The sequence below is a fragment of the Bombina bombina genome, chromosome 3 (assembly GCF_027579735.1).
Source record: "Bombina bombina isolate aBomBom1 chromosome 3, aBomBom1.pri, whole genome shotgun sequence".
NCBI classification, from domain to species: Eukaryota; Metazoa; Chordata; class Amphibia; order Anura; family Bombinatoridae; genus Bombina; species Bombina bombina.
In genome coordinates, this window is record NC_069501.1 from 864,424,096 (window position 1) to 864,450,291 (window position 26,196).

General features: G+C 42.4%; 1 protein-coding gene across 1 annotated transcript in view; it reads left to right on the forward strand.

Annotated features, from left to right (window-relative positions):
* Nucleotides 1-26,196, forward strand: part of ABCC4 (ATP binding cassette subfamily C member 4) — a 994,138-nt gene that overhangs the window by 446,927 nt on the left and 521,015 nt on the right. The window contains exons 15-16 of the mRNA XM_053707839.1: nt 5,239-5,439; nt 24,927-25,067. Of these exons, the coding sequence (XP_053563814.1) occupies nt 5,239-5,439; nt 24,927-25,067 (342 nt within the window). The remainder of the gene's footprint in view (nt 1-5,238; nt 5,440-24,926; nt 25,068-26,196) is intronic.

Below are 26,196 nucleotides of genomic sequence, written 5' to 3' on the forward strand. Positions count from 1 at the left end.
AGCGCCTCCTAGAGGATCCCAGGGAACATTTGTGTGTGTTCTTTGTTTTCCCTGATTTCCTCATTAATTGGTTTGGTCCATCTGGAGGGGGCCTTTTTCCTGCAAACTTTACAGCGCAGCTACAATCGGCAGTGTTTGCGGCCCTGAGTGCCATACCTATCTCTGGGAAACATAAGAGAAAGGTTAAACATAATTCTCCGACTATGGCGTCAACCGCAAATACGCTGGAATTCCGCAGCGTAATTGGGGAGAGCTTGATTCTCCATATTTATCAAACCCTACAGACCGGCAAAAGTAGAATTTTGTGACGTAACATACGATCCGCCGGTCTCAGTCCGACACAGAACGATGCTTACATCACTACAGATGTTCCGAATGCAAATTATGCAAATCTGACTACTTTTGCTATTTAACAAATACCTACCAGGTACGCTCGCCACTATTCCGGCCCAGCGTACCTGGTTTTCAATCAATCAATGGGAGTCTGAAAGCAGCGAAAGCTCATGTTCGCTGCTGCCCGATATCCCATTGATTCCTATGGGAGAACAAAGTTATGTTTACACCTAACACCCTAACATGTACCCCGAGTCTAAACACCCCTAATCTGACGCCACCTACATTATACTTATTAACCCCTAAACCGCCGCTCCCGGAGCCCACGTCACCTACATTATGTTATTAACCCCTAATCTGCCGCACCCAACGTCGCCACCACTATTCTAAATGTATTAACCCCTAAACCTAAGTCTAACTCTTACCCTAACACCCCCTAACCGAAATATTATTTAAATAAATCTAAAGAAAAATTAATATTATTAACTAAATTATTCCTATTTAAAACTAAATACTTACCTGTAAAATAAACCCTAAGCTAGCTACAATATAACTAATAGTTACATTGTAGCTAGCTTAGGGTTTATTTTTATTTTACAGGCAAGTGGGTGGTGGGTTTTACTGTTGGGGAGTTGTTTGTATTTTTTTTCCAGGTAAAAGCTGATTATTTTGGGGCAATTTTTTTTTTTTTTTTGGGGGGGGGGCTTTTTTTATTTTGTTAGGGCTATTAGATTAGGTGTAATTAGTTTAAAAATCTTGTAATTTGTTTATTATTTTCTGTAATTTAGTGTGTTTTTTTGTACTTTAGATAATTTAATTGTATTGAATTGTATTTAATTTAGGGAAATAATTTAATTGTAGTGTAGTGTTAGGTGTAATTGTAACTTAGGTTAGGTTTTATTTTACAGGTCAATTTGTATTTATTTTATCTAGGTAGTTATTAAATAGTTAATAACTATTTAATAACTATTCTACCTAGTTTAAAATAAATACAAAGTTGCCTGTAAAATAAAAATAAACCATAAGCCTGATACAATGTAACTATTTGTTATATTGTAGCTAGCTTAGGGTTTATTTTATAGGTAAGTATTTAGTTTTAAATAGGAATAATTTAGTTAATAATATTAATTTTTCTTTAGATTTATTGAAATAATATTTGTTAGGGGGTGTTAGGGTTAGTGTGTTAGACTTAGGTTTAGGGGTTAATAAATTTAGAATAGTGGCAATGACGTTGGGGGTGGCAGATTAGGGGTTAATAAATGTAATGTAGGTGGCGGCGACGTTGGGGGCGGCAGATTAGGGGTTAATAAATGTAATGTAAGTGGCGGTGGGCTCCGGGAGTGGAGGTTTAGGGGTTAAACAGTTTATTTCGTTGTGGCAGGGTCCGGGAGTGGCGGTTTAGGGGTTAATAACTTTATTCGAGTGGTGGTGGGCTCCGGGAGTGGCGGTTTAGTATAGTGTGGGTGTTTAGTGACAGTATACAAATAAAGCTGTGAAAAAGCCGAAGAGCAGTGAGATCGCTGACTTTTAGTTATCAACAGTCCGCTGCTCATCGCCCCGTACTTGGTGCGCGGCTTTTTGACAGCTTTTTTGTTAAATATGGAAAACGTATTCAGGTTTGCGGCGGCGATGTCAAGCAAGCGTATTGGTGCCGGCGAATGTAGCACAGTTGACGCTTTGATAAGTAGATGCCTTAGAGTCATCTAAATTCCTATCGGATCTAGTCTGCATGTTTCAGCTATCCGAGGATGAGTTAACCTCTGTAGCATCAGAGATGTCTGTTACTAAGTCTCCGGCGGAGGATCCCTCCATTAGATTCAAAATTGAACATTTGTGTTTTTTTACTAAAGGAGGTCCTGTCTACGCTAGAGGTTCGAGATGCTAAGCTACCTGAGGAACCTAAGATCCCTAAGTTAGATAGGGTCTACGAAGACAGGAAGGTCCCACAGACTTTTCCTGTACCAGTTTATATGGCGAACATTATTAGTAATGAATGCAAAAGAATCGGAACTTCTCTCTACTCAACTTTTAAGAAATTGTTCCCGGTCCCTGACTCTCAAATAGAATTGTGGGGTTCCATACCTAAGGTGGATTGCGCCAATTGATGCTAGCTAAGCGTACTACTATCCCCCTTGAGGATAGTTTGTCCTTTAGAGAGCCTATGGACAAGAAGTTGGAAACTTTCCTGAGGAGAATGTTCCAACACACAGGCTTTTTATTCCAAGCTGCATCAGAAGAAGCCGCGGTGACGGGAACAGCTACCTACTGGTGCGACTCTCTGTCTGAACTTATTGCGGTGAAATCTCCCCTCGAGGATATTCAGAAGAAAATTAAGGCATTAAGAATTGCTAACTCCTTTATCTGTGATGTGAATATGCAAATTATTTGCCTGAACGCAAAGGCTTCAGGTTTTGCGGTTCTAGCCCGCCGGGCTCTCTGGTTGAAGTCTTGGTCTGCGGATATGACTTCTAAATCTTGGTTACTTTCTCTCCCCTTCAAGAGGAAGAGCTTATTCGGACCAGGTCTAGACTCCATAACTTCCATGGTTACCGGAGGGTAAGGAGCCCTCCTGCTACAGGATAAGAAGAACAGACCTAAGGGACGACAGTCATCAAATTTTCACAATTATCTCAATCCTCCTCCAAGCCCTAGCAGCCCAAGAGTATTTAGAAGCCGGCTCAGTCCAAACAGACAAAGAAGCCCACCAATAACAAGTCGGCATTAAGGGGCGGCCCCCGATCTGGGATCAAATTGAGTAGGGGACAGATTGTCACTTTTCTCAAACACTTGGCTTCAGGAAGTTCAGGACTCTTGGGTACTGGAGGTCGTATCTCAGGGATACCGGATAGGATTCAAGTCCCATCCACCCAGGGCAGATTCCTTCTCTCCAGACTGTCTACAAGACCATAGAAGAGGACTGCCTTTTTAGTCTGCGTACGGGACCTTTTCTCTTTAGGAGTAATTGTCCCGGTACCTGCATCAGAAAGATGTCTGGGGTTCTATTCAAACCTCTTAATGGTTCCCAAGAAGGAGGTAACTTGAAGTGCCTAAACACATTTCTAAGCGTCCCATCCATCTATAGATTTAGTATGAAGTGATGCGCTAAGCTCTCCCAACTTGCCTATCTCTATATACTATCTCCTTCCTAGATAGTCAAAATTAATACAAAAGCAACACTATTGGTAGATGGCGCTAGATGGAGACAATAAAACCGATGCTGCTCTGGCTGTTTATGTTTTTATTGATGTACGCTGGATCTTATTCTTTTGCAATAAACGCTATGTTTTAAGTTTCTTTCATGTAATTGGAAAGAGTCCATGAGCTAGTGACGTATGGGATATACATTCCTACCTGGAGGGGGCAAAGTTTCCCAAACCTTGAATGCCTATAAATACACATACCACCACAGCACCCACAACTCAGTTTTACAAACTTTGCCTCCTATGGAGGTGGTGAAGTAAGTTTGTGCTTGATTTTTAAGAGCATTCTGAAGCCCAATTCCTCTCAGAGTACAGTGTTTGTCAGAGGGATGTGAAGAGAGCATCGCCTATTGATTTTGTGGTTTCTCTCACAGGAAATCTTTTCAATGGTTCTGTTATCGGTTGTAGGGATTCATATCTTACCTCCCTTTTCAGATCGACAATATACTCTTATATACCATTACCTCTGCGGATAGTTTTCAGTACTGGTTTGGCTATCTTCTATATGTGAATGGGTGTCTTTCGGTAAGTATGTATCATTGTTTAAGACACTTTTAGCTATGGTTTGGCGCTTTATGTATTAATATAAAGTTTTAAATATATATATATTTTACTTATATTTGGCATGAGTCAGGTCTATGTATGTTTCCCTTTGCAGTCTAAACAGTTTCGGTATAGGAATCATGTTGGGAAGTTTATTTAAACTCTTTTCTTACCTGGGGTTCAGTCTTTTTCTAATTTGACTTGTTTTTCAATATTTTCGCGGGCAAATCTAGGCTCGCAAGGACGCAAAATGCTGGTTTTTATTGCGTCATTCTTGGCACAAAATTTTTTGCCGCAAACTCGTGCCTTTGATGGTGCAGACTTGGTTGTTTTCCTACATCTTTTTTGATGCTAGTTGTTTTGGCGTGAAATTGCGTTTGTTATGATGCGAGTTGTGTCATTTTCTGGTGTTGGTTTTGCGCCAAATTTTTTTAAAATTTCTTTTGCATAATGCGCCATTCTTGGGGCCAAATTTAGTTATTTTACCCCTTTCCCTCTATTGCTCACTGTCTTCATGAATTTGAAAGCTATTATGTGTTAGGACCAGTCTATATTGGGGCACCTTGTAAGTGGTAACTGGCTAAGCAAAATATGGCCATATTATGTGACTAAGATCCCAATTTTATTTAAAAAGAATAATAAATGTCTCTTGATGTTGTTTGCAGGCATTTTTTGCAGCATTTCAAAAAATATATTGTGCTTTTGAAAATGGATATGCGCCGATACCTTTTTGTTTGTGTTATTACTGGGTCATATTGACAGCACTACCAAAGATGTGTATATAAACTTTTTGTAAGGTATGCTAAAAAAAACAAATTTTGTATCTGTGTATGTGTGTGTGTATATATATATATATATATATATATATATGTGTGTGTGTGTGTGTGTGTGCATTGGAGCCGTTTACAGCCAAGTAGATGAAAATATGTAAAACATATTTATGCAATATTCATAAGTGTTGTACTTTTATTTTGTACCATATTTACTGTAAATATTTCACATTCCAGTGTTTTGCACATAGCAGATATACAGTATGTGTAGAAATATGTATTTATGAATAAATACAACATAGTCTTCTATGTGAAGAACGTTGGAATATATTATAACTTTACATTAGGCTGAAAAAACAAGCTAAATTGTATATTTACTCTCTGGTTCCAAGGGCAAAATGGTTGGAAAGGGATCATTTCCTGATCTTCTGAAATCAGGTCTAGATTTTACTTCTCTTCTAAAAAGTGAAGATGATGAACAAGAAAACCAGCTGGTTAAGCCATCAAGGAACCGCACGTTCTCCCAGTCATCCGTTATGTCTGAAGACTCCTCAGTGCAATCACATAAAGATGGAACCACGGACCATCAGCCAGTGAGTACACAGCATCATCACTGCAAGTTAGGAACTTACTTAGCACTTCCTTTAGTTACTTGGTGAAATAAGTTTGAAACAAATTAAATATAATAAAATAATATAATAATTCTAAAAGATTATAATAGTAGAAGGAAGTAACATATTAGATAATGATTCTGAGTTCCTCCCTCCTCTCTCACACACTAGGTCCTTCTTCCCTGCTCATACACTACAGACAAGTATCTCCTAGTTCCTTCCTCATCGCTCACACACTAGCTCCTCCTCCCCTGCTCATACACTGCCGACAAGTATCTCCTGGTTCCTCCATCCTTTCTCACACACTAGCTCCTCCTTCCCTGCCAATGCACTGCAGACAAGTATCTCCTGTTCATTCCTCCATTCTCACACACTAGCTCCTCCTTCCCAGTTCATACACTGCAGACAAGTATATCCTAGTTTCTCTCTCCTCTCTCACACACTAGCTCCTCCTCCCCTGCTCATATACTGCAGACTATCTCCTGGTTCCTCCATCCTCTCTCACATACTAGCTCTTCCTTCCCTGCCAATGCACTGCAGACAAGTATCTCCTGTTCCTTCCTCCTCTCTCACACACTAGGTCCTTCTTCCCTGCTCATATACTGCAGACAAGTATCTCCTAGTTCCTTCCTCCTCTCTCACACATTAGCTCCTCCTCCCCTTCTCATACACTGCCGACAAGTATCTCCTGGTTCCTCCAGCCTCTCTCACACACTAGCTCCCCCTCCCCTGTATATACACTGCAGACAAGTACCTCCTAGTTCCTTCCTCCCCTCACACACTAGCAGCTCCTTCCCTGCTCATACACTGCAGACAAGTACCTCCTAGTCCTTTCCTCCCCTCTCACACACTAGCTCCTCCTTACCTGCTCATACACTTCAGACAAGTATCTCCTAGTTCTTTCCTCCCCTCTCACACACTAGCTCCTCCTTACCTGCTCATACACTTCAGACAAGTATTTCCTAGTTCCTCCCTCCTCTCTCACACACTAGCTCCTCCTTTCCTGCTCATACACTGCAGACAAGTATCTCCTAGTTCCTTCCTCCTCTCTCACACACTAGCTCATCCTTACCTGTATATACACTGCAGACAAGTATCTCCTCGTTCCTCTACTCACATACTAGCTCCTCCTTCCCTCTGCCAATGCACTGCAGACAAGTATCTCCTTGTTCCTTCCTCCCCTTTCACACACTAGCTCCTCCTTCCCAATTCATACACTGCCGACAAGTATCTCCTGGTTCCTCCATCCTCTCTCACACACTAGCTCTTCCTTCCCTGCCAATGCACTGCAGACAAGTATCTCCTGTTCCTTCCTCCTCTCTCACACACTAGGTCCTTCTTCCCTGCTCATATACTGCAGACAAGTATCTCCTAGTTCCTTCCTCCTCTCTCACACACTAGCTCCTCCTCCCCTTCTCATACACTGCCGACAAGTATCTCCGGGTTCCTCCCTCCTCTAACACACTAGCTCCTCCTCCCCTGCTCATACACTGCCGTCAAGTATCTCCTGGTTCCTCCATCTTCTTTCACACACTAGCTCTTCCTTTCCTGCCAATGCACTGCAGACAAGTATCTCCTGTTCCTTCCTCCTCTCACACACTAGGTCCTTCTTCCCTGCTCATATACTGCAGACAAGTATCTCCTAGTTCCTTCCTCCTCTCTCACACACTAGCTCCTCCTCCCCTTCTTATACACTGCCGACAAGTATCTCCTGGTTCCTCCATCCTCTCTCACACACTAGCTCCTCCTACCTTGTATATACACAGCAGACAAGTACCTCCTAGTTATTTCCTCCCCTCTCACACACTAGCTCCTCTTTACCTGCTCATACACTTCAGACAAGTATCTCCTAGTTCCTCCCTCCTCTCTCACACACTAGCGCCTCCTTACCTGCTCATACACTGCAGACAAGTATCTCCTAGTTCCTTCCTCCTCTCTCACACACTAGCTCCTCCTCCCCTGTATATACACTGCAGACAAGTATCTCCTCGTTCCTCTACTCACACACTAGCTCCTCCTTCCCTGCCAATGCACTGCAGACAAGTATCTCCTTGTTCCTTCCTCCCCTTTCACACACTAGCTCCTCCTTCCCAATTCATACACTGCAGATAAGTATCTCCTAGTTCTTCCGTCCTCTCACACACTAGCTCCTCCTCCCCTGTATATACACTGCAGACAAGTACCTCCTAGTTCCTTCCTCCCCTCACACACTAGCACCTCCTTCCCTGCTCATACACTGAAGACAAGAATCTCCTTGTTCCTCTACTCACACACTAGCTCCTCCTTCCCTGCCAATGCACTGCAGACAAGTATCTCCTTGTTCCTTCCTCCCCTTTCACACACTAGCTCCTCCTTCCCAATTCATACACTGCAGATAAGTATCTCCTAGTTCCTCCATCCTCTCACACACTAGCTCCTCCTCCCCTGTATATACACTGCAGACAAGTACCTCCTAGTTCCTTCCTCCCCTCACACACTAGCAGCTCCTTCCCTGCTCATACACTGCAGACAAGTATCTCCTAGTTCCTTCCTCCTCTCTCACACACTAGCTCCTCCTCCCCTGTATATAGACTGCAGACAAGTATCTCCTCGTTCCTCTACTCACACACTAGCTCCTCCTTCCCTGCCAATGCACTGCAGACAAGTATCTCTTTGTTCCTTCCTCCCCTTTCACACACTAGCTCCTCCTTCCCAATTCATACACTGCAGATAAGTATCTCCTAGTTCCTCCGTCCTCTCACACACTAGCTCCTCCTCCCCTGTATATACACTGCAGACAAGTACCTCCTAGTTCCTTCCTCCCCTCACACACTAGCACCTCCTTCCCTGCTCATACACTGCAGACAAGAATCTCCTCGTTCCTCTACTCACACACTAGCTCCTCCTTCCCTGCCAATGCACTGCAGACAAGTATCTCCTTGTTCCTTCCTCCCCTTTCACACACTAGCTCCTCCTTCCCAATTCATACACTGCAGATAAGTATCTCCTAGTTCCTCCATCCTCTCACACACTAGCTCCTCCTCCCCTGTATATACACTGCAGACAAGTACCTCCTAGTTCCTTCCTCCCCTCACACACTAGCAGCTCCTTCCCTGCTCATACACTGCAGACAAGTATCTCCTAGTTCCTTCCTCCTCTCTCACACACTAGCTCCTCCTCCCCTGTATATACACTGCAGACAAGTATCTCCTCGTTCCTCTACTCACACACTAGCTCCTCCTTCCCTGCCAATGCACTGCAGACAAGTATATCCTTGTTCCTTCCTCCCCTTTCACACACTAGCTCCTCCTTCCCAATTCATACACTGCCGACAAGTATCTCCTGGTTTCTCCATCCTCTCTCACACACTAGCTCTTCCTTTCCTGCTCATATACTGCAGACAAGTATCTCCTATTTCCTCCCTCCTCTCTCACACACTAGCTCCTCTTTACCTGCTCATACACTGCAGACAAGTATCTCTTAGTTCCTCCCTCCTCTCTCACACACTAGCTCATCCTTACCTGTATATACACTGCAGACAAGTATCTCCTCGATCCTCTACTTACACACTAGCTCCTCCTTCCCTGCCAATGCACTGCAGACAAGTATCTCCTTGTTCCTTCCTCCCCTTTCACACACTAGCTCCTCCTTCCCAATTCATACGCTGCAGATAAGTATCTCCTAGTTCCTCTGTCCTCTCACACACTTGCTCATCCTCCCCTGTATATACACTGCAAACAAGTACCTCCTAGTTCCTTCCTCCCCTCACACACTAGCAGCTCCTTCCCTGCTCATACACTGCAGACAAGTATCTCCTAGTTACTCCCTCCTCTCACACACTAGCTCCTCATTCCCAGTTCATACACTGCAGACAAGTATATCCTAGTTGCTCTCTCCTCTCTCACACACTAGCTCCTCCTCCCCAGCTCATACACTGCCGACAAGTATCTCCTGGTTCCTCCCTCCTCTAACACACTAGCTCCTCCTCCCCTAATCATACACTGCCGACAAGTAGCTCCTGGTTCCTCCATCCTCTCTCACACACTAGCTCTTCCTTCCCTGCCAATGCACTGCAGACAAGTATCTACTGTTCCTTCCTCCTCTCTCACACACTAGGTCCTTCTTCCCTGCTCATATACCATATAAAAAGTTAAATACTGTTCACAATTTATTCAGAAATCATCCCATGTAATACCCTGCACTGCAATATGTATATATATATATATTATATATATATATATATATATATATATATATATATTAGAGCTGCAACAACTAATCGTCATAATCGATAATAATCGATTATGAAAATAGTTGTCAACGAATCTCATAATCGATTAGTTGGTTTGCAATTAGTTGGTCTGTGCACAACACCAGCTGCTTCACTCTGATGAGCTCCTGCACTTGGTTTTGTGTGTTATGGTTATGCCCTTAGCCTAAAGGACGTCTACAGACGTTTACGTTTCACTTTTTCAGGACACTATAAGTTTACAACTACTCCTGGCTTATGTGCAACCCAGATACAGTCCATCATTTGGATTGTTTATATTAAATCAGGTGATTTGGGACTATGCTTTACATGATAGAGTGCCGAGCTCGTTATTCACACCTAGCCCCTAGATTGGTGGGAGTTATTTTAATTGATGTGGACTATTATTAGCAGATTGCTTGCTATTGCTGATTATATGTACTGTATAAATAAACGTGTAAGGCTTTGACCTGTTTTGATATATAGTCCTTAGCGCTTTTTTTTTTTTTTAAAGCGGACTAGATTTTTTACCCTCACCTTTATAGCTGGTTATTTACCATTGCATACAAATACAGATATTCAAGATATTTTTTATGTTAGAATGAAGTCCAGGCTTACTTTATTGAGAGGCCCCTTGCCAAGGTGGAAAACACTTTGCATTGGTGAACAGCTAACACAGATAAATATCACACTTTGGCGAAATTGGCAAAACCCTACTTATGCATCTCAAGCACCTCAACACCATCAGAGTGCCTCTTCTCTGCTGCAGGAAATATAGCTGCAAACAGAGAACCAGCCTTAGCCAGGAACATGTCGAGATTTTTGCATTTCAATGCAAAGTTTCTGAAAAAGTGAATAACAGAATGTTAAAAACAGTGATAGTCTACCTGTTTCTAGTTCTAACTCTTTTCAAACAGTTTGCGGTTTGTTTTACTTAATTGTAAAACACTCCTCTGCTGCTTGAAAATAGGACAAACGGTTGTGCCAATGTAAAGTTTTAGTCTGAAGTTTATATTTTTAACACTCAGTATGTGGATTTTATCCGATTAGTCAATTAATCGAAAAAATTATCGGCCGATTAATCGATTATGAAAATAATCGTTAGTTGCAGCCCTAATATATATATATATATATATATATATATATATATATATATATATATATATATATATGGAAAGAACAAGAGCACGTGCAAAGGGATAAGGTAGCGCTGGTTGTATAAAGATATAATTAGCACATTCAATAAGTGTGAGAAAATAGCGAGACAAATGACAAAGTACACAGCAAATAAATCACCATTAGGTGTGTGGAATAATGTTCTCAAGATGTCCCAAATGCTTAAACACTTATTTGATATATATAAAAATGGTTAGATAATTCCAGACTTGAGGTATGAGTGAAATACAGACTTACAAGAAAGAACCTCAATCGTATGAGGTAAGTGATCAGCACATCAGGGAGTCCCTCTCAGTAGTTAAGGCTTGACCCCTTGGGATATTGGAGAAACTTCATACAGCAAGCTTGCCTTTTTCCTTCTGTTTTCCTGGGTATGGGTGAAACTTCAGGAGGTTAATACACCTTTCCCTCGGCCTCTTTCAGTATGGATCCTCTCAGGATGGTGTAGAAGTACCGGCTGGTGAGTCAATGACAAGAGGCATAGGGCTGTAACCACCAATCAGCAGCAGCTCCTGAGCCTACCTAGGTATACTTTTCAACAACACCAAGAGAACAAAGTAAATGTCTATATTTACATACTCTGTCTGAATCAGGAAACTTTTATTTTGACTTTATGTTCCTTTAAGTTTAGTATATTCAGAACTATCTTTCTTGCAGGATAAAAAGGGTTAATTGTACCCAAAGCTAAAGTGAAATACTAGTAGAAAACCATGTGATCCTGCAAGAAAGATAGTGCTGAATATACTAAACTTAAAGGAACATAAAGTCAAAATAAAAGTTTCCTGATTCAGACAGAGTATGTAAATATAGACATTTACTTTGTTCTCTTGGTGTTGTTGAAAAGTATACCTAGGTAGGCTCAGGAGCTGCTGCTGATTGGTGGTTACAACCCTATGCCTCTTGTCATTGACTCACCAGCCGGTACTTCTACACCATCCTGAGAGGATCCATACTGAAAGAGGCCGAGGGAAAGGTGTATTAACCTCCTGAAGTTTCACCCATACCCAGGAAAACAGAAGGAAAAAGGCAAGCTTGCTGTATGAAGTTTCTCCAATATCCCAAGGGGTCAAGCCTTAACTACTGAGAGGGACTCCCTGATGTGCTGATCACTTACCTCATACGATTGAGGTTCTTTCTTGTAAGTCTGTATTTCACTCATACCTCAAGTCTGGAATTATCTAACCATTTTTATATATATCAAATAAGTGTTTAAGCATTTGGGACATCTTGAGAACATTATTCCACACACCTAATGGTGATTTATTTGCTGTGTACTTTGTCATTTGCCTCGCTATTTTCTCACACTTATTGAATGTGCTAATTATATCTTTATACAACCAGCGCTACCTTATCCCTTTGCACGTGCTCTTGTTCTTTCCATAATTTTGAGGAGGGGAAATACTGCGCCAGCTGGGGAATCCCCCTTTTTCTCATCTGGTGCAGCTTTCACACTCCTCCTAAAGGGACAGCTGCTACATGGTTGGTTCTTTGCTCCAAGGGGAACTCTGCCTTCTAGTACGATATAGGTATACCCATTTGTGTACTCATATCTTTTTAACCCCCTCAGCCTGGCGCCTCTGTATATTTCCGCTTTCCATCTCATATATATATATATATATATATATATATATATATGTATGTGATTCAATGGTAGAAAAAGGGAAATGACAGAAAAAAGATAAAGAATACAGAAAAGAAAAGGATTCCTTAGCCAGCACTTCTCATGTGATACACCATAAAATTATAACAGACTTGGAATATCCAGCAATCACAAGGAACCAGACACAAAAAGGCAAATAATCAAAATACACAAATGATACAATGAAGTGAACACTTTATTGACTAAACAGATATGTCATAAGAATATATTAATAACCACAGTGTATCTCCTAGTTCCTCCCTCCTCTCACACACTAGCTCCTCCTTACCTGTTCATACACTGCAGACAAGTATCTCCTAGTTCCTTCCTCCCCTCTCACACACTAACTCCTCCTCCCCTGTATATACACTGCAGACAAGTACCTCCTAGTTCCATCCTCCCCTCACACACTAGCAGCTCCTTCCCTGCTTATACACTGCGGACAAGTACCTCCTAGTTCCTTCCTCCTCTCTGACACGCTAGCTCCTCCTTACCTGCTCATACACTGCAGACAAGTATCTCCTAGTTCCTCCCTCCTCTCTCACACACTAGCTCCTCCTTAACCGCTCATACACTGCAGACAAGTATCTCCTAGTTCCTCCCTTCTCTCTCACACACTAGCTCCTCCTTACCTGCTCATACACTGCAGACACGTATCTCCTAGTTCCTTCCTCCTCTCTCACACACTAGCTCCTCCTTACCTGCTCATACACTGCAGACAAGTATCTCCTAGTTCCTCCCTCCTCTCTCACACACTAGCTCCTCCTTAACCGCTCATACACTGCAGACAAGTATCTCCTAGTTCCTCCCTTCTCTCTCACACACTAGCTCCTCCTTACCTGCTCATACACTGCAGACACGTATCTCCTAGTTCCTTCCTCCCCTCTCACACACTAGCTCCTCCTCCCCTGTATATACACTGCAGACAAGTACCTCCTAGTTCCTTCCTCCCCTCTCACACACTAGCTCTTCCTTACCTGCTCATACACTGCAGACAAGTATCGCCTAGTTCCTCCCTCCTCTCTCACACACTAGCTCCTCCTTACCTGCTCATACACTGCAGACACGTATCTCCTAGTTTCTTCCTCCCCTATCACACACTAGCTCCTCCTCCCCTGTATATACACTGCAGACAAGTACCTCCTACTTCCTTCCTCCCCTCACACAATAGCAGCTCCTTCCCTGCTCATACACTGCAGACAAGTATCTCCTAGTTTTTCCCTCCTCTCTCACTCACTAGCTCATTCTTACCTGCTCATATACTGCAGACAAGTATCTCCTAGTTCCTCCCTCCTCTCACACACTAGCTCCTCCTTACCTGCTCATACACTGCAGACAAGTATCTCCTAGTTCCTTCCTCCCCTCTCACACACTAGCAGCTCCTTCCCTGCTCACCGACACTGGTTTGCATATAAAAAGTTAAATACTATTCACAATTTATTCAGAAATCATCCCATGTAATACCCTGCACTGCAATATATATATATATATATATATATATATATATATATATATATATATATATATATATATATATATATATATATATATATATGTGTGTGTGTGATTCAATGGTAGAAAAAGGGAAATGACAGAAAAAAGATAAAAAATACAGAAAAGAAAAGGATTCCTTAGCCAGCACTTCTCATGTGATACACCATAAAATTATAACAGACTTGGAATATCCAGCAATCACAAGGAACCAGACACAAAAAGGCAAATAATCAAAATACACAAAATTGATACAATGAAGTGAACAATTTATTGACTAAACAGATGTCATAAGAATATATTAATAACCACAGTGAATAAAAACATAAGCCATGGCCATGGCAGTAAAAATCAACAGCTTATTTAATTTATGCTAAATCTGTGATAATAACATTGCACATGTAAAGCTCAAATATATGATACTAGTACTAAAGTCCGTGTACATGGGCCATTTTTTGCAGTACAGCGGTCCCACCCCTTGCTCTCTCCCCCCTCTCTTTTGCTCACTCTCTCCCTCCTCTCTTTTGCTTTCTCTCCCCCCTCTCTTTTGCTTTCTCTCCCCCCTCTCCTTTGCTCTCTCTCTCCCCTATTTTGCTTTCTCTCCCCCCTCTCCTTTGCTCTCTCTCTCCCCTCTTTTGCTCTCTCTCTCCCCTCTTTTGTTCTCTCCCCCCTCTTTGGCTCCCCCCCCCCCCTTTGGCTTCCTCCCCCCTCTTTGGCTCTCCCCCCCCTCTTTGGCTCTCTCCCCTCTTTTGCTCTCTCTCCTCTTTGGCTCTCTCTCTCCCCCCTCTTTGGCTCTCTCCCCCCCTTTGGCTCTCTCCCCCCCCTTTGGCTCTCTCTCCCCCCTCTTTGGCTCTCTCCCCTCTTTTGCTCTCTCTCCTCTTTGGCTCTCTTTCCTCTTTGGCTCTCTCTCCCCCCTCTTTGGCTCTCCCCTCCCCTTTGGCTCCCCCCCCCTCTTTGGCTCCCCCCCCTCTTTTGCTCTCTCCCCCCTCTTTTGTTCTCTCCCCCCTCTTTGGCGCTCTCCCCCCCCCTCTTTGGCTCTCCCCCCCCTCTTTGGCTCTGCCCCCCCCCTCTTTGGCTCTGCCCCCCCCTCTTTGTCTCTCTCCCCTCTTTTGCTCACCTCTTTGGCTCTCTTTCCTCTTTGGCTCTCTCCCCCCTCTTTGGCTCTCTCCCCCCCTCTTTGGCTCTCCCCCCCCCCCTCTTTGGCTCTCTCTCCCCCCTCTTTGGCTCTCTCTCCTTTTTGGCTCTTTTTCCTCTTTGGCTCTCTCTCTCCCCCCCTCTTTGGCTCTCTCTCTCCCCCCTCTTTGGCTCTCTCTCTCTCCCCTCTTTGGCTCTCCCCCCCTTCTCTTTGGCTCCCCCCCCCTTTGTCTCTCCCCCCCCCCCCCTTTGGCTCTCTCCCCTCCTCTCTGGCTCTGTCTTCACATTGCGGGACCCCGCCCGGCCACGCCCCATCATGGGACACCCACTCGGCCACGCCCCTCGCGACGCCCGGCCACGCCCCCATCGCAACGCTGTGAGGTCTGGGGAGCGCGTGGCCGCTTCTCACGCAGCAGACCTCACAGCTGTTGAGTAGCTCGCGCTCCATATCTCTTGCCACAGGCTGTTTCAATCAGCTTACCTCGCGCTCCCCAGACCTCACAGCTGTTTGTGTACCTCGCGCTCCCTATTTCACAGCTGCTTATATGCTGTGTACCTCGCGCTCCCTATCTCAAGGCCAAATGTTTGTCTCTACTGCGCATGACGGCTTCAGACAACATAAGCCATGGCCATGGCAGTAAAAATCAACAGCTTATTTAATTTATGCTAAATCTGTGATAATAACATTGCACATGTAAAGCTCAAATATATGATACTAGTACTAAAGCCCGTGTACACGGGCCATTTTTTGCAGTACAGCGGTCCCACCCCTTGCTCTCTCCCCCCTCTCTTTTGCTTTCTCTCCCCCCTCTCTTTTGCTTTCTCTCTCCCCTCTCTTTTGCTTTCTCTCCCCCCTCTCCTTTGCTCTCTCTCTCCCCTCTTTTGCTCTCTCTCTCCCCTCTTTTGCTCTCTCTCTCCCCTCTTTTGCTCTCTCTCTCCCCTCTTTTGCTCTCTCTCTCCCCTCTTTTGCTCTCTCTCCCCCCTCTTTGGCTCCCCCCCCTCTTTGGCTTCCTCCCCCCTCTTTGGCTCTTGCCCCCCCCTCTTTGGCTCTCCCCCCCCTCTTTGGCTCTCTCCCCTCTTTTGCTCTCTTTCCTCTTTGGCTCTCTCTCTCCCCCCTCTTTGGCTCTCCGCCCCTTTGGCTCTCTCTCCCCCCTCTTTGGCTCTCTCCCCTCTTTTGCTCTCTCTCCTCTTTGGCTCTCTTTCCTCTTTGGCTCTCTCTCTCCCCCCTCTTTGGCTCTCTCCCCTCTTTTGCTCTCTTTCCTCTTTGGCTCTCTCTCTCCCCCCTCTTTGGCTCTCCGCCCCTTTGGCTCTCTCTCCCCCCTCTTTGGCTCTCTCCCCTCTTTTGCTCTCTCTCCTCTTTGGCTCTCTTTCCTCTTTGGCTCTCTCTCTCCCCCCTCTTTGGCTCTCCCCCCCCTCTTTGGCTCTCCCCCCCCTCTTTGGCTCTCCCCCCCTCTTTTGCTCTCCCCCCCCTCTTTTGTTCTCTCCCCCCCTCTTTGGCGCTCCCCCCCTCTTTTGTTCTCTTCCCCCTCTTTGGCGCTCTCCCCCCCCTCTTTGGCTCTCCCCCCCCCCCCTCTTTGGCTCTGCCCCCCCCCCTCTTTGGCTCTGCCCCCCCCTCTTTGTCTCTCTCCCCTCTTTTGCTCTCCTCTTTGGCTCTCTTTCCTCTTTGGCTCTCTCTCTCCCCCCTCTTTGGCTCTCTCCCCCCCTCTTTGGCTCCCCCCCCCCCTCTTTGGCTCTCCCCCCCCCCCTCTTTGGCTCTCTCTCCCCGCTCTTTGGCTCTCTCTCCTTTTTGGCTCTTTTTCCTCTTTGGCTCTCTTTCTCCCCCCTCTTTGGCTCTCTCTCTCCCCCCTCTTTGGCTCTCCCCCCCCATTCTCTTTGGCTCCCCCCCCCCTTTGTCTCTCTCCCCCCCCTTTGGCTCTCTCCCCCCCCTTTGGCTCTCTCCCCCCCCCTTTGTCTCTCTCCCCCCCCCTTTGTCTCTCTCCCCCCCCCCTTTGGCTCTCTCCCCCCCTTTGGCTCTCCCCCCCCCTCTCTGGCTCTGTCTTCACATTGCGGGACCCCACCCGACCACGCCCCATCGCGGCGACACCCACCCAGCCACGCCCCTCGCAACGCCGTGAGGTCTGGGGAGCGCGTGGCCGCTTCTCACGCAGCAGACCTCACAGCTGTTGAGTAGCTCGCGCTCCATATCTCTTGCCACAGGCTGTTTCAATCAGCTTACCTCGCGCTCCCCAGACCTCACAGCTGTTTGTGTACCTCGCGCTCCCTATCTCACAGCTGCTTGTATGCTGTGTACCTCGCGCTCCCTATCTCAAGGCCAAGTGTTTGTCTCTACTGCGCATGACGGCTTCAGACAAACACTTGGCCTTTTATAATATAGGATGTGATATAAATTATATCCACAGTATAACCCTAAAGATGCGATACTGATTCCTCCTGTGCACCCTCTGACATTCAATATTTTTGTCTGAGGTTTCTCTTTACCATATCATTAATCCAGGTCTTTTTTCTTTGAGCTGGTTCGACCGATAAATGGATATTACTAATTTTGAGTTATATTATTTTCTTTCTATACTCTTTCAAGGTCTTACTTGGCTCCCTGTGAAAAATATATATACAGACTTGGTGTATTTGGTACTCATCGGAACTAGACTAAGGCTTAGAATATGGCAGCTATAAATGAGGAAGAGTGGGAAAGTGATATTTCAGAGACATTTTCACTTGACATAGAAACTAATAATACCACTCAGGACGAGGCCAGTGCTAATATATATAAGTCCTTTAAGACCTTTAAAAATCGGTCATGTAAACAACTGAAATTAAAATGGGAAATCTCTAGTATTAACAAATATATTGAGTCCAAAATGATCCCCAGATGCTTAAGATTCAAAAAGAGACCAGGAATTCTGCAAAAGACCGCACTGTTTGCGGATGACTTAACTATTCTTCTGGAAGACCCCACTAGGTCTCTCCCCGGCCTTTTCCGATTACTAAATGACTTTGGCCAAATCAGTTACTATTAACTAAATGTTAGCAAAACAGATGCATACACTATCAATTTACCGGAGAGAGAGCTGGAGATCCTCAAAGGAACTTAACCATTCAACTAGTCCCAGCATAGAATTAAACATCTTGGTGTGTACCTCTCATGCAGTGTATCTACCATTATCGAGTCCAACTTTTACCCCCTGTTACATCAGTTTCAGAAAAGCGCGGATGCATGGAGTGTCCCATGTATCTCCTGGCTAGGGCGGGTTGCAGCATTTAAAATGATGCTGCTACCCAAGCTCACATACCTCTTCCGTTCCCTTCCCATTCCAATTCCTAAATCGCTCATAGGTAAATTTCAACAAGTCTGCAATAAGTATATTTGGAGAAATAAGCATCCCAGAGTAGCCACTCGGATAATGAAATAGCCACTATGCAAAGGAGGGGTAGGTGCCCCTAACATTACAATCTACCATGAGGCTGCACGGATGGCTCATATCCTCTCATGGAAGGTCTCTACAGAGCTCAATAAGTGGCAAGCAATTGAGCAGGCCACGTTACCCTATCCACTTAGCTTATCGGATCTTATTTGGCTCCCTAAACATGTTAGGTCCTCTTTTACAATCCATAACACCATTATCTTACAAGCTCTTCGTCTCTGGGATAGGCTGCACTCACTACAGCAAATTGCCCCACATCCCTCTCCAGCTCACTCCTTGTCGGGACTCTTGGCAGCCCTCAAAGATTCACACCCGCACTTCTGGTGAGAACGAGATATAAATTGCATCGCCGATCTGTTTCCTAGAGGGAGATTTATTGCTACCTCACAATTCTAGTCAACCTACAACCCTCCGCCTCTACTACAATTTGAGTTTTGGAGATTACGTAGTCTCCTAAGGTCGTGGGGATTTCTAGATATACCATTACGCGAGCCAACGGAATGGGAGAAGAGATGGGCTTGCACCCTAAAGACGCCTCGGGCGCTCTCAACTTCATATAGAGACCTGCTGAAGTCGGCCTATATTTTGGCCTGGGAAAGAGACTTGCAATTTTACGCAGACCAAGCCGCTTGGTCCAAGGCTGCCACACAAACTAAACATTGCTTCATTGCATAACCCTACTAGAGTTATACGTGAAAGTATGCACCCAATGGCATCTCACGCCGCTTAGGCTTTTTAAAATCTCCCATTTAAACTCCCCACTGTGTTGGAGGGAGTGTTGGTTGGTGGGATCGCCGGCCCACATTTGGTGGGAATGCCCAACATTATGACCTTTTTGGACTGAGGTTCTTAATAAATGCAAGTCCATAGACCTCACGACTGGCATCTCCCCACAAACTATTCTATTTCACTTAGAAATTAAGACAACCTCCACTCCCACAGACTATCTGAGCATATACTTGTTCTCAGTGACCAAATTAGCAATAGCTAGATTATGGAAACAAAAGACAATCCCAAGCTGGGGCGACGTAGTTAAAATTATGAATTACTTTGAGCATATGGAGTGCCCTATCTTCACTCAGCTGAACAAAGTAATCTTACATTTTCAAATCTGGGAGACTTGGTCACAACTCAATAAACTTTAGAGTGAACTCTGTAAGAAGTAGGGGCACAGGCATAAGTAGAGTAGAGTCCCAGCCCATCATTGAGGCGGTCTCTCCTCCTCCTACCCCCTCCCCCCCCCCCTTTTTTTTTTTTTCTCTCCCCTCCCTAACTGACCGGCTATTCTCTCCTCCCCCCCCCTCTTCTTTCCTACCCTTTTCTGTCTATCACTCACTCTCTCTTTTTCTCTCATGGGTCACCCATACAGACGTATATACGTTATAGAAACGCTTTATTTTTTAATCCAATTACATCTCGCTATTGTATTGAGCTTTATTGTATTCCTGAAAAACAACTGAGATCGTATGTTCAATCAATGTTACCAAGAAGTTTGTTATCCGTATACTGAACATAATGCTATACTTTACAATATGAGAAATTTTGACATTTATAATTATTAGTTTCGTCCTGCATGTATAAACATTACCTTGGTGTTTTCTTTTTGTAACTGTATTTGTTTGAACTCAATAAAATCTTTAAAATACAACCTTTGTTTACCAGTGCTGTGAAAAAAACAAAAAAACAAAAAATAAAAACCTAATTTTAAATAAATTATTAATTAAAAAAAAAAAAAAAAAAGAGACCAGGGAATAACCTCAGAGAACCTCTTTTACCTGATTTTACAAAAATATGGGATGACCATTTATCTGATTGCTCATTTAATCTAATGAAATTGATAATCAGGGAAAATGAGCTGCGATTAGAAAAAGCGAAAAAAGAACTGGAAGAAAGTAAGATTATCATAGATAAATGGCAAACCAATGTGGAATATGAAAGATTAATGAATGGGGTAAAATTAGAACTTAGAAAAATCCAAGAAGAAACTCAATTTCACAAAAAAAGAAAATTTCAAAGAGATTATCAAGATTACCAGACTAACAAGGTATATGACTTTGGACGTGACTGGAATACAGACACGTCATCAGACACTGACAAATCATCAGCTAGTGAGAGTTATCAAAATAGAAATAAAAACAAAAATAAAAAGCACAGACGCAATCAAAGGTCTTTTTTAGGGAATACCAAAACCAAGAACAAGGAAGGAGATACAAAAGACGTAGGGCAGGGAGAAAACACAGAGAGGGCCGATATAGCAAAGAAAACGTACAATTTGAGAAGTCAACAGTAGAATCACACTGTAAACCAGGTACTGAGCAAAGCAGCAATAAAGATTTAAAAGTAGTACATTTATCACATAAAAAACTAAACAAAGCACATGAGGATGTTTTGAAAAAGGGTCTATCTTACTCTCCAGTAAATAAAATTGATAAATTCACAGTGATAAGGGACCTAAATTTATTTGCACGTAAAATTGTGTTAAACAAAATACATCAAGGTAAACCAAAACAACACACTCTGGACATGAGAGATAGACAAATGTTAGGCAATTTAACATCCTTATATAGTGACAGTACACCATCACTGACTGAGACATTGCAAGATCCTATGGATGGATCTCAAGATCTAAACCCTGAACATATTGGTTATACTACTTTGAAAAAGAAATCACAGTACATGCCACCCTTGTCCATGGCAGGATCAGTGAATAGCTTTGTCAAGCTAGTTGAAAATGACATAGCCAAGTTAGACATACATACTGGCTATGAGGACAACTTAACTAAGAAGCAGCGATGGGCATTAAACGATCTAATACAAGACAAAGATATCACGGTGAAGCCATCGGACAAGGGTGGCAATGTAGTAATAATGAACACCATAGACTTTAAAAAAGAATGTCTAAAACAGGTTACTGATGAAACTCATTATAGGTTATTGAACAGTGATCCAACCATGGAATGTCAGATTGAATTGGATTACATTCTCACCCAGGCTATGAAAAATGGAACAATTAATAAAGCAGAGTTTGACTTTATGAATATTAAAAACCCACGAACAGCAACTTTTTACACTATACCAAAACTTCATAAGAATAAAACTCCACCACCGGGGAGACCCATTGTTTCAGGACAGGGTAGCCTGGGTGAGAATGTGTCCAAATATATTGATTATTGCTTACAGCTCTTCCTGGAATCCCTGCCCTCTTACATAAAAGATACAGGGGATGTTTTGAGAAAACTAGATGGTTTAACAATTGAGAATAATACCATTTTGGTAGCGATTGATGTAGAATCGTTATACTCTTTGATCCCCCATAAACAGGGCCTAAAAGCTTGTGAACACTATCTAGAACAGAGAGGACCTAAATATAAAAAATCATACAAAATTTGTCCTGGAACTCTTGGACTTTGTCCTTAATAATAATTATTTCATCTTTGATGAGAAATTTTATTGCCAAACTTTAGGGACAGCAATGGGGGCCAGTTGTGCCCCATCATATGCTTGCCTATACTTGGGTAAATGGGAGACCGATTGCATACTGGACATAGCATCACAATATGAGGAAAAATTGAAACACTGGGTTTGTTTCATTGATGACATGCTGGTCTTGTGGAATGGCACGGAAGAAGAATTGAGGGAATTTATTGAAAAACTCAATAATAATAATCTAAATTTAAAATTTACTTATAACTACAGTACCACCAGTATAACATTCCTGGATTTGCTTATCTCATCCAGAAATGGTGTACTGGAAACTGAGGTTCACAGAAAAGAAACTTCAACCAATACTATATTGAAAGCTGATAGCCATCATATAAATTCTGTGATCAAAGGCATTCCATATGGCCAGTACGTACGGTGTAAGCATAACTGCTCCACTACTGAATCATTTAAGACTCATGCAGATGATCTGAAAGTAAGATTAACTGAAAGAGGATATCCTCTGAAACAACTGAAACAAAGTTATTCTAAAACATGCAGGAAAACAAGGGATGAAACTCTATACAGCACTCGACAGGATGTGAATATAGGTAAATATGAAATAAGATTCATAACAACCTATAATAATAAGTGGGAAGACATCAGATCCATTCTAAATAAGCATTGGGACAAACTAGTACACAGCCACTTCAAACAAAACAAACCTAAAGGTACATGGCTATCTGCACATAAAGAAAAAGACGGCAATTGTGGTAGATGCAGTATATGTAAGAACATACAGAAAGGGGACAGCGTTATTGATAGACATAATAATAAACATAAAATCAAAGGACATATCACATGTCGAAGTGAAGGAGTAGTGTACATGATCTCCTGTTCGTGTCCCATGTCCTACATAGGCAAAACCTACAGAGAGCTCTGTGACAGAATTAAAGAACACAAAAGGGATATTAAAAATAAAAATTTGCAGGATAGCAGTGTAGCTAGACATTTCTATACTCATCATAACAGCTTGGCAACATCATTGAAGGTAATAGGTTTAGAATGAATTAATCTACAAAAGAGAGGGGGTGACTTAGACAAACAGCTTTTACAAGCTGAGTGTAAATGGATATACAATATGAATACAATGAACCCCAATGGTTTAAATGAAGAAATAAACTATGCTCCCTTCCTATAAATCCAATGCCTTTAATTATATACCATAATGAATGGTCAATAACTTCTCAATATCTTTATAGATTTTCGCATACTTTATGTTAATAACTGAAATTGATTTCAGAACCTAAATTCTGGGTGCAGTATGAAATCTCTATATAACTATGAGATGTAGCACTGACCTCTTCCTGACTTTGGTTTATTTGGGTATTATAAATATAAACTCAAACCCTCGTCTGTAACCAAACGTACCCCTTTTTTATGCCATTTTAAAGATTTGTAAATACACTTCATTATTTTACTCTGTGTTGTGACATAAGATAATTATGACTATTGTAAAACTTAGTTGCTTGACATTAGCATTGGCATCTAACAGTTTTTCATACTAACCACACAAATATAGTATAACAAGCCCTAGGCCTCCACTACTAGGGTATAAATTTCCGGGAGGAAGAACATTACCAGTAGCACTGATACGCTGTGAAGAAGCCGCACCGGTAGTCCCTAGCGGCGAAACATGTGTTGCGTGTTTGTATATGTCTCGGGTAAGGCCGCCCGAGTGAAGGAGGAGGTTGCTGTTTAAGACATGGCCTGGTAAAAATTATGGACCATTAACTGAAGGATTCTGTACAGACCGTCAGCACTGTATATCGGAGAAGAATGTCACGCATGGTGGAGTGGTGAGATCGAACGGAAGGCCCCTTAGATGAGAGTATACCTCTCTGTAGGACTTCGCCTATAATTGTTGATTCACCGCCACATTTGTGCATAAACAGTACTATCTCCTTGCAAGATATATTGCTATTTACAAGATTTTTGATGGTTATATGTTGGTCATCGCATATTTTCATCTAACCTCATTTCATCATCTTATGCCGCTGAGCATTAACATGTTATATGCTTAACAACTGCTGTCAGCCTGTCACTACTTACACTGTGATTACTAACTGCATCATTTTCACACTGTTGAAGCGTTAACATTGCATGGAATACTTTGCTGGACTGCATTTATTCTAACAACTTGCTTTAGCCATTACGCTAACTGCTGTTTTCCTTGCTTGCTTTGTTCACAGTGGTTTGTTATTGAACTTTTAACTGATGCACTGACTGCACTTTATACAGCATTTATGAATTATGGTTATATACGAATGATGGACTGACCCGACCTCCAGAGCTTTTTTGCTATATAATACAGTCTAACTTTTAGCACATAGCATTTACTGTGGATATTCTATATCGCATCTTTAGGGTTATACTGTGGATGTAATTTATATCACATATCCCTTTGAGCTTTACATGTGCAATGTTATTATGACAGATTTAGCATAAATTAAATAAGCTGTTGATTTTTACTGCCATGGCCATGGCTTATGTTTTCTATTCACTGTGGTTATTAATATATTCTTATGACATCTGTTTAGTCAATAAATTGTTCACTTCATTGTATCAATTTTGTGTATTTTGATTATTTGCCTTTTTGTGTCTGGTTCCTTGTGATTGCTAGATATTCCAAGTCTGTTATAATTTTATGGTGTATCACATGAGAAGTGCTGGCTAAGGAATCCTTTTCTTTTCTGTATTCTTTATCTTTTTTCTGTCATTTCCTTTTTTCTACCATTGAATCATATTCAATAACTGATTCCTCCTGTTCACCCTCTGACATTCGATATTTTTGTCTGAGGTTTCTCTTTACCATATCATTAATCCAGGTCTTTTTTCTTTGAGCTGGTTCGACCGATAAATGGATATTAATATATATATATATTTTTTTTTTTAACAGACGGAACCTGTTTTGACTGCAGTTCCTGAGGAGAGTCGATCTGAAGGAACGGTTGGCTTCAAGGTGTACAAGAAATATTTCAAAGCTGGATCTAGTTGGTTGATGATTTTTTTTGTTTTTGCACTTAATATATTGGCACAGGTAGGTTTAACTCGTTTGTTTTGTGTGTTTTTTTAAAATTAGAAATAAATACTTTAACCTTATTCATTTGATACTGAAGTGGAATTTTCAAAACAATATGTTTGATTAGATTTCTATGCTTACTGATGGGTTTTGATATTCAAAATATACATCCTCAATCAGTGGCGTATTTAGGTTATGTGCTGCCCTAGGCATTTAAAATTCTGCTGCCCCCCAACACCCCCCCCCCCATTTTTAACCACAATATATTTTTTTGGGTCAGGGTATAAAATAAAAATGTGTATAAATAGATACATCCTATCCTGGCATAGGTGCTCACATACAGTGTGCCTAGAGATAGTTTGATTAATTATCCTAAATGTAGGGCCATAATTTGGTCCACTGACTCTAATTGTAATAAAAGTCTTTAGCATAGAGCCCTTATTGCCTACTGTTTACTCTTCACACAGGCAGGTACTGTTTCCCCCTTTTTCATTAAGTATCGTTCTATTTTGTATATTTTGTTACTTTATAACAATTGATCTACTCTGTATAGCTGTCATTATTCATGTTTCATCATTGCCTGTAATTATATGCTACATGCATCTAGGCATATGTTTGTAGTTCATTGCTGTGTACACGCATCATTTATAGTGTATGAATCTTTATTTTGTTCGTCATCCTGATTGGTTGGAGTTACACTCCACGGATGATGGTGGCACTACACGTTGCGTTGCCATAGCAATCATGATGCCTGCAGCCCATTGGTTCTCCCGGACATGTGACCGCGCAAATAACCAGGATGTGAGTGATGTTTGCTCTTGGTGGGTGCCGTGGCCATGTTTGTGAGACCAAAGGGAAGTTTGATCCGGTCCTGATTTAGGTTGCACAATACTCTGTGATGTTATTTTTAATGTCCATAAGGTATGTTGTTAACAAATCATTGTCAAAATTATGATATTATCTGCATTTTTTGCGTATATAAATGTGTGCTTACACTGATTATCTCTGTTGCTGGCTGCATTTATCCTGTCACATAATATCACTGCACTGTTGAATATTGATACTCAGACTAATATAGTTATTAGTGTGATCAGGTTGTTACCATGTGATCAGGTTGTTACCATGACTACTATTTGGGGTTTTTTTT